The 15,592-nt window shown below is 53.6% G+C and overlaps 1 protein-coding gene across 1 annotated transcript in view; it reads right to left on the bottom strand.

Moving 5' to 3' along the window:
- Positions 1-15,586, bottom strand: part of Camkk2 (calcium/calmodulin dependent protein kinase kinase 2) — a 43,547-nt gene extending 27,961 nt beyond the window's left edge. The window contains exons 1-2 of the mRNA XM_023720673.1: positions 15,554-15,586; positions 2,544-3,052 (exon numbers count right to left, since the gene is read on the bottom strand). Coding sequence (XP_023576441.1) covers positions 2,544-2,993 — 450 coding nt within the window. The 5' untranslated portion in view covers positions 2,994-3,052; positions 15,554-15,586. The remainder of the gene's footprint in view (positions 1-2,543; positions 3,053-15,553) is intronic.
- Positions 15,587-15,592: the final 6 nt, after the last annotated feature.

The following is a 15,592-nucleotide window of genomic DNA, read 5'->3' as shown; positions in this document are numbered from 1 at the left end:
TTTTTTTTAATTTTTAAAAATATTTTTCCATTTATGTATTTTGTACAGGGTCTCACTATGCAGCTTGGACTTGTAGTGATCCTCCTGTTTTCAGCCTCCACAGAGCTGGGATTCCAGGCATGCACCACCATGCCCGGACTAGTAAGTTTGTTTTTGAGGCAGGGTCTCGCTTATGTAGCCTAGGCTGGCCTTGAACTCAAGTGATCCTCCTGTCTCAGCCTCCCAAGTGCTGGGAATACAGGCATGCGCCAGCTACCCCGAGACAAGCCAGCGGACACATCCTTTAGGCTTTCAATCATCTGTGCACTACATAAGCACTTCATACAAAGCAGACACTGGGGAGGGCTGGCCACGCTACGTTATTCAGGAATCAGCACAGGAAAACAAGAATCCCTGCAGATGCAGTGGTCTTTCTGGATACTTTCAGCCTGAGCTTGGCTGAATCCACAGACACAACATGGATGAACCACAGAATCAGGATGCTGTGAGAAAAATACACTAAAAACAGACGGCACACTAAGTGATCCCACGTAGAACAATGTGTGAGTTTACAAACTCATCTATAATGATTTTTTTTTAAAGAAAATAGCTGGCTCACCCCTAAAATGCCAAGACTCTGGGGACTGAGGCAGGAGGACCCAAGGCCAGCCTGGGCTCCACAGTGAGCTCAAGGCCAGCCTGCATCTGATAGACTCCATCTCAAAAACAAAACAAAATGCGAGGCAGCAGCTCCCTGGGGAGAGGGAGGCAGGGGTGGCAAGGCCTGAGACGTCCCATGGCCCTGGCTGTGAGACTGGCACAGGCACAATCAGGTAGCAATGCACGTTTGTACATGTGGAAGATGCAGGTTTTAAAAAACTTCCACTGCTCTTGGGCAGTGAGGGGCAAGTTTTAGTGATCTAAGGGTAAAACTGGGAGAGAAACATGACAGAAGCCAATCTCCAGTGTCAGATGTGACCCCCTGTCCCCCAGCGCAAGCCCTCACATCACCCAGTATGCGGCCACCAGCCCTGACTGGTCAGGACATCTGCTGCTCCAGGGGATTCCTGCCACCACAAAGGGTGTCCTGCAAACCATCTCCCAACTTCCTTCCCCCTCAGTGTCCCAGACACTGTGCCTTTGTCAGACTGCACACCACAGGCAGAGCAGCAGCCCAGGCAGCTGCCGCCGGCCCCAGCCCACACGCTGCCGGCTTCGGCTTCCGAGTCCACCTGAACTCCCTGCATCCCCACAGCCAAGCCTCCGAGGCCTGACCCTGCCTGCCACCTAACCGCCCACCAAATGCCAGCCTCCCCTGTTCCTTACACATGGGACTCCGCACAGCAATGTCCCACCCGGCCAACTTTGTCTCCAGCCTCCCGTAGCTTTGGGTGGTTCCGCAGTGAGCTGGCTGTGTGGCTGTGTTCTAGAAGTGGGAATGAGGCTACAGGTGTTGAGGAGAGCTTCTGGGAAAGAGGCCTAACTTACAAGGCCTTCTTCTTCCCCTGCTCCTTCTTCCTGCCTGGAATGCAGCTGTGCAGACTGGAACCACAGAAGCCACAATATAACACAACTACTACTCCAGGCCCAGAATGCCTAGCTCTGATATAATTTGCATGATTAATAAATCCTACTGCATGAAAGCCACTGTGGGGAGTGGGGGCTGTTTCTCTCAGCTGACTCAACTTTGTTACAAACCCGAACTACCTCAAGCCCCATCACTAGCAGGTTTCATGGCAGCCCTACTCCAGCTAACTGAATGCCTTTCCTCCGGCCTCTGCCACAGGGCTTGCGCTCACCCCTGCACTCATTTGCACTGTGCTCGCCAGGCCACGGGGAGCCTACACAGCTCCCCCTAGCTCCAGAGCGCAGGCCTACAGGCACACAGCCCCGGAAGCTCAGCCTGACATGGAGTCTTCTCCAATCAGACTCATTCATTCTCTCAAAGATGCTTTCAAGCTCCCACTATGTGCAGGCTCTGTGTGGTGCTAGGGACATGGAGGACAAGGCAGATTGCATGGGGGTCGTGTTCTGGCTGGGGGAGACTGCCCCCAGGCAGGTGTGAGAGCATAGGGACTGCCAGGTGAGGAGGACCTGCTTTGGTGAGGCAGCCACAGGTGGCCGTGGCAGAAGACAGAGCCACTTTGCAGAACTGGGAACAGGGAGTACTCAGCAGGCAGGAGGGAAGGATAGCAGGATTCAGCCTGCAGCATGGGACGAGGGGTCTCGAGGCCCACACCAGGACACAGGGACTGCAGGGCCCAGTGAAGCTGCCAGGGCCTGAGTCCAAGCCGCCTTGCAGACACCATGCAGACCCAGGTGCAAGTGCGGCAGTGGGGGTGCGACATGGCTGCCTGGGCTCTGGGCCCTCTGCATTCCATGCCAGCCCCCTACTTGCCTGTTCTGTCCTCTGTGCTGAGCCCAGCACCAGCACCAGCAGCATCGCTGGGGGTCACCTCCAACTCCACAGCTGCACTGACTCTTCTTGGGGAGCCCCTGCTCGCACAGAGAGCCCAAGACAGGGCAGGGCATCCAAGAGCCTGGCCCCACCAGCTGCCACGCACCTGCAGGCCGGTGATGGACACATGGTGCGACTCCACCGTGGGCCGCCGGGGCAATCGAGGTGATGACTGCGGGGACCCAACAGATGAGTAGGGCAGGGACGGGCAAATGCAGCGTCCATTCGTGTCTGGGCTGCTGCCGGCCACTGGTACACCTGGGGACCGCTCCTGCAGGGACAGCTTGCGACCTGAGAGGTGGGGCCGGATGTGGGACCCGGAGGTGTCCAGGGGAAGCTCTTGACCATCAGCCTTCAGGGGCCAGTCCTGGGCCAGGCTAAGGTCCCCGGTGTGACTTTGCTCACACTCGGTGACCACAATGAAGGACTCCATACCCAGGCGGAGGCTCAGGGATGAGAGGCCCTGTAGAGCCTCACAGGGCCTTGGGCCTTCGCTGCTGCCATCCTGGGGCGCAGCCCGGTCACTGCTGGGCTGTCTAGAGACGCATGATGACATCGTGCGTGGAATGACGTCATCCACCACGCTGGGGCGCTCCCATCCGGCAGCAGGGCCACCTGCAGAGAGAGGAAGCAGAGCAAGGCTGGGTCACAGAGGCAGGGACAGGTGGGCCTGTGGCTCTCCATCTGGCCTACTTGGAATGCTGAGGGAGGAGGATTGGCAAGTTCAAGCCTAACCTAGGCAACTCAGTGGGACCCTGCCTCAAATTAAAAAATAATAAAACAGGGCTGGGGATGTAGCTCAGCAGTGTAAACACCTGCCTGGCAAGTGCAAGGTCCTGAGTTTGATTCCTAGTACCAAAATAAATAAAAACAGGTCAGAGGTATAACCGGGTAGTAGAGAATGCTCACCTGGAATGGGTGGGGCACTGGTGGGGTTTTATTTTTGTTTGTTTGTTGGTTGTTTTTTTTTTTTTTTTAGTTTAGTACAGGGTCTACAGTGTCTTACTATACAGACGGGACTCATAGTGATTCTCCTGTTTTCAGCCTCCCAAGAGCTGGGATTATAGGCACATGCCACCTAGCCCAGTCTCAATCACCATCTCAGTGCACCCCCGGGGTAGGGCCAACACAACTCATGGGGGATTGAACCCCCGGTCCCTGCATCTGGCTAAGCAGGTGCTTTAGTCTGCTGAGCTATCTGGCCAGCCCTGAGGCACTGGTTTTAATCTTCAGCACTGCCAAAAAAAGAGATTAATTTTACAATAATGTGAACACTTTCTCAAGTTTGGAGAGAGAGAGAGACTGGAGCGCTCCCTCAGACTCGCAGCCTCTCTGTCTGGACAGAGTATTAACCTTCTGTTCATGTTTGACAAAGCCTGCCGGACAAATGTCACAGGAGCTGCTGGGACTCAAGAGTCATCCCTGATTCACAGACAGGGTGGCAGCTCCGCACTGATCCCATGCACATGAAGCAGTCTCTGGAAGCCAGGAAGACAGTGGGTGCCCAGGAGAGCAAATAAGATGACATCTCTTGGTGACACTGACAGACATACAGTGAGAGAAAGAGGGAGGGGGCAGAGAGCCAGGGCGCCCTGGACATCCAGCTGAGAAGAAAGAATGCCACCCACCATCTCAGAACAGTTGCCTCACCAGGACTGACTGACTGATTTGGAGACAAGATCTTGCTCTATGGTGCAGGCTGACCTTGAACGTACTGCGTAGCCCAGGCTGGCCTCAAACTCATGGTAGTTCTTCTGCCTCAGCCTCCCAAGTGCTGGGATTACAGGTGTGTATACTACCACTCCCAGCCAGAAAGTGAAATGTAGAATTACTTAGGGGCCAGCAATTCCTCTCCTAGAAATACACGCAAAAGAATAAAAAGCAGGAATTCAAACAGTTACTTGGAAAATCAATGTTCAAAGCAGTGCTATTCACAACTGATAAAAGGTAGGAACAACCCAATGTCCACGAGTGGGCACAAGGATAAACAGAATGTGGGAACGCACACAGAGGCTGCGGAAGGAAGGAGTTCTCGTGCCACAAGGCAGTAGGGCCACAGAGATGGTACTCCAGTGACACAGCCAGACACCAAGGGATGGATACTGTGGCTGTCACAGGTGGTACCTCCAACAGTCAACTCACAGATAAGCAAAGGAGAAGAGGGGGCCAGGTTTTCAGCGAGAGGACAGAGGGGCTACCGCCTACAGGGCATGGATTTCCTCCTGAGGTGGTGAAGATATCCGGAAGCGGGGGAGTAATGGCGCCGGCACAGCACCAACACTGGGAATTACGCACTGGAAACAGCTGAGATGGTAAAGCTCAGGCTATGTAGAGTTTACAGCATGAAGAATGAAACTGAAGGTGGGTGCAGGGCTGCGTATCCACAATCTCAGCACTGTGGGAGGCTGAGGCAGAAGGATTCCAAGTCCAAGCGCAGCCAGCCGGGGCAATTAAGGGAAACTTAGTCTCAAAATAAAATGTTAAAAAAGCGCTGGTGATAGAGCTAGTGCAAAAGCCCGCTCCATCCCTAGTACTATATTGGGGGGGGGGGAGTCCTCAGAAGCTTACATGCTCAAAAGCTGTTCTTTCCATCAATTCCTGCTGAATGCCCACTACTAGCCAGGCTGTTCCAGAATGTTCTATAAGGGGCTGGCATCCAAGCAGCCCCTGCTCCTATGGCCCCACAGTCCCAGCCACGTGCTCCAGACCCCAGGATAGGCAGGCTGTCCCCCATGCCAGGGCTCTGACAGGGCTCTGTACATTCCTGAAAAGAAAACTAAGCCTGGCAGCACCAGGAAAGTCAATGGAGAATTCTTTTCTTGCCAACAGAAAAACAATTGCTTATCGATCTCCCCTACACAGCAAGGACACCATGCCATCAGCCTGAGATGCTGCTTTTAATCAGTCTCCCTGGCATCTAGTGGCCTCTGGCGTCAGCCCTGGCCTTGGCAGTCTGGAGAGGAGGATGGGAAGACAGCGTGCTGCTCAGACCTGGGCTAGGGCACCACACTAGAAGGGGAGCCCCTGGAGGCCCCAGAACACAGGGCCGGGCTGAGGCACCCGCAGGAGAAGACGGCCTGCACAGAGTGTCTTCTCCTCACGTGTCCTGAATGGCTCTGGGTCACAGGCCTGTGAGAATCTGGCCTAGCTGGTGTGGCAGTGCCCACCTAAGGGCCCAGCTCTGGCAAGCTGAGGTAGCAGGGTGGCAAGTTTGAGGCCAGCCTGGGAAACTTACAATTTAGCGAAACTGTGTCAAAGTAAAATATTTAAAAGAAAAGAAAAAAATGAAGAAAGGAAGGAAGGAAGGAAGGAAGGAAAGAGCAAGCAAGCAAGCTACCAACATTCTCCTTTATTTTACCAACATTCTCCTTTATTTCATTTATTTTTGTTTGTTTGTTTTGTTTTTTTCCCCGGAACTGGGGATTGAACTCAGGTCCTTGAGCTTACCAGGAAAGTGCTTATTCTACTGAGCCATCTCCCCGGCCCCCTCAACATTCTTCTCAGCATAAAAAAATCATAACAGGAAAGACAAGAGTTAGCATAAAGCCAGCCACACTGCCCAGTTCTCTGCCAGGCCATCCCAGGGCAGGTCCTTATAGGGAGAGACTGTGGGTGGAGCACCATATCCCATGTCAGGGGCCCAGATACAAGGACCTTCCCGCCAGCTGCCTTTGCTTGACAGTGGCAAGGGTACCTGCCCTGTACTGCTGCCCTGGCCTAGGATCTGGACTACCACAGAAACCAGGGGGTGCCAAGCTTCTCACCGAGAAGGCCACCTTCACTGCTGCCACCAACAGACACACACACACACACACACACACACACACACACACACACACCATGCTGCACACCCAGAGGACCCAGCAGGAGCCACCAGAGCCTTCCAGCAGCAGATGGCCAGGCCGGCAGTGTCAGGCTCCTTCCTCTGCCAGGAAGCTTCAGCCCAGTTCTGCAGGAAACGCTTCCCATTTCCTGGAGCCATGCAATCGGAGCCTACCACCAGCTACCCGCTGTTGGGCAGCAGCAGGGACTGAGTGTCCCAAGTGGGAGGGCTCAGGATCTAAGCTAAGGCAGGAGAACGGACTCAAGTTCAAGGCCAGCTGGGGCTACACAGTGAGTGGGAGGCCAACCTGAACGGCATAATGAGACCTTGTCTAAACAACAACACAGGACTACGACCTTACTTGGTGAGAGGTCTGCACAGAGGTATTTTAAATTAAAATGAAACCACTAGGGTAAGCCCTAACCCAACAGGACAGGTGTCCTTACCAAAAGGGGGACCTCAGACAGAGACAGAGGCACACAGCAGAGGTGGGTAGGGAGGTGGAGGCGGGCGATGCTTTCACAAGACAAGCCCTGCCCACGGCGGCCAGCGGCACCAGGAGGGGGCAAAGCTAGCACCAGTTTTCCGGTCCTGTGGACCTCCGCGCCCCAGACCTCAGCCTCTAGAACTGGGAGGCAGCACACTCCCATTTATACGTAAGCCATGAGGTAGCAGCACTCTGTCACCATAGCCCCAGGACAATGCTCCAGTGCCCACCCAGGTGGCTGACAGGGCAGTTGCTGCCTGAGGGAGACGAGAGGTGGGCTATGCCCGACTGGGAATTCCAGACCCTGGGCTCGAACCTCTCACTCCTGGCCAAGGCTTCTCCCTGAGCGCATCTCTACCTGGGTCCTGAAACTGATGGATCCCCAAAGATAAGAGGCAATCTGTCAGACAGAGGACAGATCTCTGGTTCTGGTAGGGTCCCCAACTCAAGTCCCAACCAGAGTCCCTAGAGCAAAGAAACTGCAAATAATGACTTCCGGGCGCCATCTGGCCACTCTCCTGCTTTGTTTGGCACACGCCATGTTCAGAACTACGTAAACGACAGGCCAATGCTTCAGAGACCAGAGATCACAGACAAAAATCAAAATTTCCAGAGTCTAGCTGGGTGTGGAGCTCAGTGACAGAGCACTGTTTGGCCTGTCAAGCCCCACGTTCAGTCTCCCGCACTGGGAGTGTGCTGGGGAGTAGGTAGCATGTTTGTTTGTTTGTTTGAGACAGGGTCCCACTGGGTGGTGCATGCTGGCCTTGAGCTCACTATGTACCTGCCCCAGGCTGGCCTCAGATTCATGGGATCCTCCTGCCTCAGCCTCTCAGAGTGCTGGGATCACAAGCATGTACCACCACATCCCACATCCAGAACTGTTTAAAAGCTCAGCTGTCTGTCAGATCTGGGCAAGGACAGTCAAAGCTGGGCACAGTCTCCGCTCCTCCACACAACTCCCAGTGCTGAGCTCAGTCAAGGGATACATGCTGGGCTACCTCATGGCCCAGCTCACCTGAAGTGTCCTCGAAGTTGAGCTGCAGGGGCACATCATGTGTCACTTCCCCAAACCTCGGTCCCACCAGTGAGCAAACCACTCCATCACACAGTGGTTGCAGGAAGAGTTGAAGCTGTTCTGGGGTCACATGACTGGTGCCGGGTGGAACCCTACAGCAAGAGCCCTACCATGAGCACAGGCCAGGACTGTTCCAGCACCTCAGGAAGGGATCAGAAGCTCCAGGCGCAGCCCTGGGATGGCTGCGCAGTGTACCGTGACCAGCGTCCAAATGGGGCCAAAACCTCTGACAGAGGAGTTCAGAGTCCATGACTTAGCCCTCCTGGGGCCTGGCTGTGTCTGAGGGACGCAGGTCTCTCAGAGTTCAAAGATGACACACACTCGACACAGTCACAGAGGCACGGGTGTGACCAACACAAGACCCAGAGCCATGCAGCAGTTCTTCTTTGCTATTTACCATCCAGCCTGGCAGAGAACTTCTTAGGACACACTGGCCATTCCATCAGTGCTGGCTGGAGATCACTGTGCCTGTCACCCGCTTCTGTAGCTAGCCAAATCTATGTCCCTTAGGCTGAGGACAGCAACTGAATTGGTGTCTGCCAGAGGCAGCCTAGAGAGCTGGCCCATACTGGCCTCAGAGACATGCACTCGGCCAGTGGCACCCACTGCTCTGGTCAAGAACAGATGCTCCATCCCCATTGGCCTCCTGGGTCTGACTCCAAGAAGGGCTTAGAAGCACCGAGAAGGTCCTCTTGCTGCTGTTGCTGCTGAAGTTAGCGCTCTGGGGACGTAACTCCTGCAGTTAGCGGACTGAAAGGGAACACAGCCTCACGGGACTCAACCAGAGAGACGCAGCAGACAGAGAACTGACTGGCACCTGGATCCAGCCATGCCTGAAGCTCATAAACTCCAGGAGTTTTTCATTATTTGAACCAATACATTCTCATTTTTTCTTAAGCTACTTTGATTAGTTTTCTGTCACCTTCAAGAGTCCTGACCTATAAGTGACACAGAGCTAACTGACAGAAAAGCTTTTCCACAAAGCTCCCAGAGGGTAGGTATTCAATTCCTTAGACCCTAAGGCCCTCAATCAGCCCAAATTGCCAGGAGGAAACTGAGGCATGGACCGCATAATGACCTAGCTCGGACCCCTCGTTACTGCATATTTGGAGAGACAGAGGTGTGAATGCTCATCACACAGAAGCCAAGGTCAGGGTGGCACAGTGCCTGCCTGGTGAGCACAAACCTCAGTTGGATTCCCAGTACCCAAATAAACAAATAACAGAATCCAAGAAGACTTCACTGAGTATCAAACTGAAACCCATCCACTGGCTTTAATTTACATTAAAACTATTTTTTTATCTTTAGATTTATTTATTTATTTGTCTTTTTGGAAGTCTCTAGGCAGTTCAGGCTGGCCTTGAGCTCACTTTGCGACTCACAGTGATCCCCGGCCTCTGCCTTCCCACTGCTGGGATTACAGTTGTGTGCCAGCAGACTTGGTCTTGGTCACAGGCTCAGTATGCCTGGGGGCGGGGGCGGTGCAGCTGTTTGTTTTGGTTCTAGAGATCCAACTCAGGACCTTGTGCTTGCCAGTTAGGCGCTTATGCCACTGAGCTATCTCCTCAGTCCTCACTGAGTTCAAGGCCAGCCTGGCTTACATGATGAGACGCTGTGTTGAAAACCCAAAGAATAATAATTCTGCACTCTTGTTTTCTAGTCATGAGAGCTTATGACACTCCCGGGTTCTACTTTCTCAAGTAAAGCACCAAAGGCTGTAAAAGGAGACGCTGGGATCCAGGGAGGCGAGAGGACCTTGCCAGGACAGCGCAGGCTCGGGGCTGGCTGGGACAAGGACCAGCGTCCAGACCTGCAGCCCAGCAGCCCTGCAGCCCTCAGTGGGGCCCTGCATTCAGAGTGCAGGCAGCTGTGTGCATCCCCTGGCAAGAACAGCCAACGTGGAGGTGAGGTGCCCAGTGAAGGCTGGGCGTGCATCGGTAGCCCTGAAGTCAGGGAGGTGGATGTGGGGACCACGGTGGATGCCAGGCACAGCAGGGACTGGGAAGTTCAGCCAGGAACCGCTCTGCCTTCCTCCACTTCTCCTGCGGAGCCCTCCTCCATCTGCCCCTGAGCGGAGGAGGAGGCAGCAGGGAGAGCAGGAATTTGGATCTGAAAAGGAAGGAGCCTTCCAAATATGACATCCCCGCTGGCACCCACAGGCATCAGCCATGGGGTTGCCTTCTTCCCTGCCTTTTGGAAGTGTGGGCAGCCCAGCCTTTCCCTCCCAGCCTCCAGCACAAACCACCCGGCAGAAGAGCAAAGAAGGCAGAAGCTTTCCCCTCCTGGTCCCCCTCACCTGTGCCCAGAAGGCAGGAGGAATTCTGGGACAAACTTGGTAAAGTCCCCATCAGAGGCCTGGAAAGCAAGCCCCCACTGAGCTTCAAAAGGCTCCAGAGTGCACACCTGTAATCCCAACCTTCTGAGAGGCTGAGGCAGGAGGACTGCAGTTCAAGCCGAGCCATGCACCCGAGGGAGACCCCCATCTCAAAAAAAAAAAAAAAAAAATTTTTTTTTTTAAAGGGCTGGAGATGTAGATCAGAGAACAGTCCCACTGGTTTGGACCCCCAGTACTACAAGAGAAAAAAGATCCAAGAGGGAAAGTGTTCCCTTCCTGCCCAAGACCTCCTGCCCTCAGGACCTGGGCCTCCCCCTCAGTCTCTTCTTTCTAGGTTGGAATTAGCATTTTTATCTCTGTAACTGCCATCTCTCAACTATTTACAGAAGCCAGCAGGATAAAAAGAGGCAACATAAAAATAGTTGCTCAACAGCTTTCAGGGTGGGGTGGGGATGGGAGCACCACAGAATCTTCTAATTTTCCTTCTCTGTCTGTCCAAAGGAAAACGATGGCAGCATTGTTCATCTTTCGGGACAGACAGTGGCTCATCCGGGATCGCTCAGGAGACATGGCCAGGTTCCAGGGTTCTTCAGCTCTCCAGGTCCCCAAAAGAAGAGACTGAGTCAAAGATCACCAAGCTTCCAAGCCAGTAAAATACAGGTTGGGCCCTGCCCTGTCACCCCCAGGCTTCTTCCAGCCTTCTAAAACACAAGCCTGACCAAAGAACATAGCACATCAAAACTCTATTTTTCTCTATGCTTAAAATTTGGGGGAAAAAAAAAATCCAATAGTAATGCAGCAAACAGGACCAAAACGAAAAACCTCAAAGGATCCCCTCCCGGTTTGCTCAGGAACATCCGAGGAAGGGCCATGGCCCCCAAGCCCAATAGAACTCACCAAGTCCTCAAGATGATTTTTCACTGTTATGATGTCAGATGGTCCCATCACGGAACAGTGAAAAGAGTAAGGGAAAATCTTTTTTGAAAATGCAGCCCTGAAAAAAAAGGGGGGGGGGGGGAGCAGGGAGATAGCTCAGTAGAATAAGTGTTTGCCTGGCAAGCGCAAGGGCCTGAGTTCAATTCCTGGTTTCTAAAAAACAAAACAAAACAAAACAAAACAAAACAAAAAACCAATAATAATCATAAATTAATTAATTAAAAATAAATGCAAGGGGACCGGGGAGATGGCTCAGTAGAATAAGCACTTCCCTGGCAAGCCCAAGGGCCTGAGTTCAATCCCCAGTTCCGCAAAAATAAATAAATAAATAAATAAAGCCCTGGCAGCTGGATACGGTGGTGCATGCCTGTCATCCCAGTGCTCGGGAGGCTGAGGCAGGAGGATTGGTGAGAGTTCAAGAGCAGCCTGGGCTACCAAGTGAGCTAAAGGCCAGCCTGAATTGCATACCAAGACCCCATCTCAAAAAGACAAAAAAAAAGCAGCACTCAGGGCTGAGCCCAGGGCCTCCGTAATGAGCTACATCACCAGCCTTTATAATTTTTTGTTTTCCTGAGACAGGCTCTCACTAAATTGCTACATTGCCTAGGCAGGGCTGGAACTTGCAATTCTTCTGCCTTAGTCGCCCACAGTATTAGGATTACAGATGTGTGCCTGTGCACCCAGCTAAATTCTTCTTTTTCATATAATAAAACCATTATGAAAATCACTTCTACCGCCAACTTCCTGGGCAATGTGAGCTGTGCGCCACAAGAAAATGGACTTAATCTGCCCGCATGTATGGACCCAGAGAGCCCAGTACTGGAAGTCTAATCCATACACTATACAGTAGGCCAGGGGACCTGGATTCCTCCTCTGTGAAATGGATCCGCTGGGCTCTAAGCCCAGCGCGTGACCACTGTGGACCTCAGCTGTGGGCGTGCCCAGCCTGCAAGGACGAGATCACCCCACAGACCTTTCTGTGCCACCTGCTCCTCACACCTCCCACTTGTAAATCAGCAGGGCTCCTCCTGCATCTCCCATCCCACCCCCTCCCAAGTGGTTTTCTCTATGTTGTGGATTTACTTATCTGGAAAGATGCTCCCAAAATATCAACCCATGAAAGCACACAGGGACCTACTGTGAATAAATCAGGCCCACTGAAAAGCAGGGAAAGGACACCCAAGCTGTTCCTGGAAAGCCTAACTGCTACCTTGAGAGGACACAGGAGGTGATGGGTTTGGAAAGGAACAAGGTTCTAAAGAGGGGCAGGACAGGAGGAAGGTTGAAGGTGCCCCGAAAACCTTGATTCAGGAATCTGGGCCTCAGTGGAGTTCAGGAACCTTTTCTTCCATCACCCTCACCCTGCAAACAAAGTGACAAAACCATGTTTTTTATTTATTTTTATTTTTTTATTTGCAGTACCAGGGATTGAACTCAGGACCTTGCACTTGCCAGGCAAGCAGGCTTATGCCACTGAGCTACCTCCCCAGTCCTTTATTTGTTTTTTTTTTTTTGAGACGGGGTCTTGTGCAGGTAGTACAGGTGTGCACCACTACGCCCAGCAACAAAACTGTGTTTAAAAATGACTGGGACGTAGCTCAGAGTAGAGTCTGTGCTTAATGTGAGTGCAACTGAACTTGATTGCCATTATCTGGAGAAGAAAGAGAACAGGAGAAAAAGAGGTAGCAGAGGAAGTGGGAAAAAAAGAAGAGAAGAGAGGAAGGAGTCCTATGTGTCTCCATTAACAGGTCAGGCAGGGAACAAGCACAATCCAAAGAAAATGCATTTAAATGCTTTTTTTTTACCTTTGGAACCGGGGATTGAACTCAGGCCCTTGTGCTTGCCAGGCAAGTGCTTATTCTACTGAGCTATCTCCCCGGCCCCGTAAATGCAATTTCTTCAAGTTCCAAAAAATAGGCCTGCTGAGGGAGAAAGCTGCAGCTTGAGGAGGACAGTCGCCAGGCTACACTTCCTCTGGGTTCTCACTGGGTCTACAAAGAAAACATCTGGAAAAAAAACAGCACAGCAAGACTCCAGACTCAAGGGGCCGGGGAGATAGCACAATAGAATAAGTGCTTGCCTGGCAAGTGCAAGGGCCTGAGTTCAATCCCCGGTTCTGCAAAAAGAAAAGAAAAAGAAAAAGATTCCAGACTCAATACAGTGTAAAGAGCATCCACCCCAAGGCCCCTGGATGGCAGAGGGAATGAGGTCCCTCATCTCCCACGGGCATCAAAGGACGCATGAAGGGAAGGAGATGGGAGGGAACTCTGAGCAGGTCACTCAGTCCCTCAGCCCTTTCATAAATGGGTTCATGGTGAGATGAGTGGCACTCTATGGCTCAGGATCAAATTTCAACTAAGCTAGACACAGGGGCACACATCTGTCATCTCAACAGCTAGGGAGGCTGAGGCAGGAGGATCCCAAATTTGAGGCCATCTTGGACAATTTAGTGAGACGAACGAAAGCCTTAAAATAAAAGAATTAAAACAACTGGGGATGCAGCTCAGTGGTAGAGTGTCCCTGGGTTCAGAAAAGAAAAAAAAAACAAAAACAAAACAAAAAAAAAAAACCACTTCTGAGCTAAAATGCCTTGAACCTAGGTTCGGCCTGGCCCTCCATGCCCTCCTGCAGAGACGTGCTCCCTCCAGGTGGAAGGTCTGGAGGCCAGAACCAGGTCACTTCGCAGAGCTCCCTCACCCTGCTCAGCTGGCCCTGCCCTTCCAATCCCGATACCTTCCCGTATCTGCTTTTCAGCTCATGCTTCCAGGCTCAACCAAGGACACCTCCTTCAGGAAGGCCTCCAGATTCCCACCCCACGGGACTGCTCCAAAACTCCCACTGCTCCCTCCATTCCCCAGCAGCTACTGCTCTCCTGCTCCTCAGCAGAGGCATTACTGACACTTAAGGCAGGGCCATTCTTCAGGCCCAGCACTGGCTCACTCATAGGACTCTGGGCAAGCCCAATTGCTGCCACCAGAAGCCAGAGTGCTTGGCATCACTGTCACAAGTGCAAGTCACCCCCACACTTTCCCCACCCCCCTGGGAGCCACTGCATAGTTATTGATGAATATATTTGGCTCCCAGCCCACCAACAACCTGGGCCCAGAGATGAGACAGGGTAGTCTGGGTGCTATTTAGTACATAAGCAAGCCGCTCTAGAGGCTGGGCGCTCCCGAGGGTGGTAAAACAAAAAGCTCCGGGCAGATAGTGTGACTCTCGTCCTCGTCAAGTTATTTAACCTCCCTGAGCCCAAACCCAGCAACACCAAGCATCACTGTGAGTCTCATCTCCTCCACCGTGCTGTCGGGGACACTGTGACAAGCATCAAGCAACACAATGCAGGCAGCGCAGCACACAGCGTTAGTAAGAAGGGTCCTCAGCACTGGTCATAATAACTCAGGTTCAAGACGCAGCCCCTTGCCACCGAGCAAGTTGGTTATTAACATTCTTGTGTAAGGTGCAGGCTCTCTGCGAATCTCCTCTACAAGAAGGTATGTGGAAGGGGAGGCTGGCGCTCACCCCACACTTTTGTTCTGCCTCTTTCACGGAACAAAGAGCGTGTGGGCACATAGCCCCAATCCTGTCCTCTGCTTAGAGCAAGAGAAGAAAGCTGCGGCCCTGCGCTAGGACACCCAAAGTTTCTACTCTGGGCCTGGGGGAAACCAAACCCGTGGCTGAGGAAGGTGAAGCTGTCTCTAGGAAGGCGACGCTGCGTCCCGCTCCGAGGGCACGGAGATGTCCCCACCCCGCTCCACCCTGCGAGAACTGAGATACCACCTTTCCGGCACAAGGTGACAGCAGTCAGGGAGGCACGCTGGCAGAGCTGTGAAAACACCCGCTTCCCAAACCGGGCAGCCTGTGGGAGGTGAGCCACGGGGAAAGCTCCCGGCTGCAGCGGACGGCAGCCGGCCCCGGCCCGGCGCTGGGCCCAGCGCCCGAGTCAGGCGGAGGACGCTGCTGTTCCGGAAGACGCCGCCGCTTCGCGTTTGCAGCACGCTGCAGCCCCCGAGTAAATTTAGGTCAAAGGGACCCAGGCTGCCTGTGAGGTCCCTCTGCAAAAACGTGAGCAGGGGTGGTCACAGGGGACCGGGAACCGGCTGCCAGCTCCCGCCCGCGCGCTCTGATCTCCCCACCTGTCAAACGCGAGGGGTGGGCCCAGGCCGCTTGGAGACCCAGGACTGCCCCGGCCCGATGACCTCCGCCCCAAACTCCGGGAGCGCCGTGCCACGGCCCAAGCGCAGGCGGAAGAGGGACGAGGGGAGGGCAGGGGCGCGGGGCCGCTTCCCCGCACGTGGCGGAGCGCGGGGCAGCGCACGTGGGTTCCAGCCGCGGCGTCCCGGGCTGGCCTCCGGACTGTCAGCGACCGCGACTGAGGTCCCCACCCCGGGGACGTAAAGGCAAGAGTCCCCGTGACCGCACTGGCTGCGTCCCCCGCCCGGGCCCGGCCACCGCCCTCTCACCTGGGGATCCGCGCTCTGCGCCCAGGGCAGTGCTAGCTC

This window comes from Octodon degus, unplaced genomic scaffold, assembly GCF_000260255.1.
Source record: "Octodon degus isolate 3935 unplaced genomic scaffold, OctDeg1.0 scaffold00076, whole genome shotgun sequence".
Taxonomy (NCBI): domain Eukaryota; kingdom Metazoa; phylum Chordata; class Mammalia; order Rodentia; family Octodontidae; genus Octodon; species Octodon degus.
Note: the sequence above shows the minus strand (reverse complement) of the source record. Positions and strands in the feature narration are given on the sequence as shown.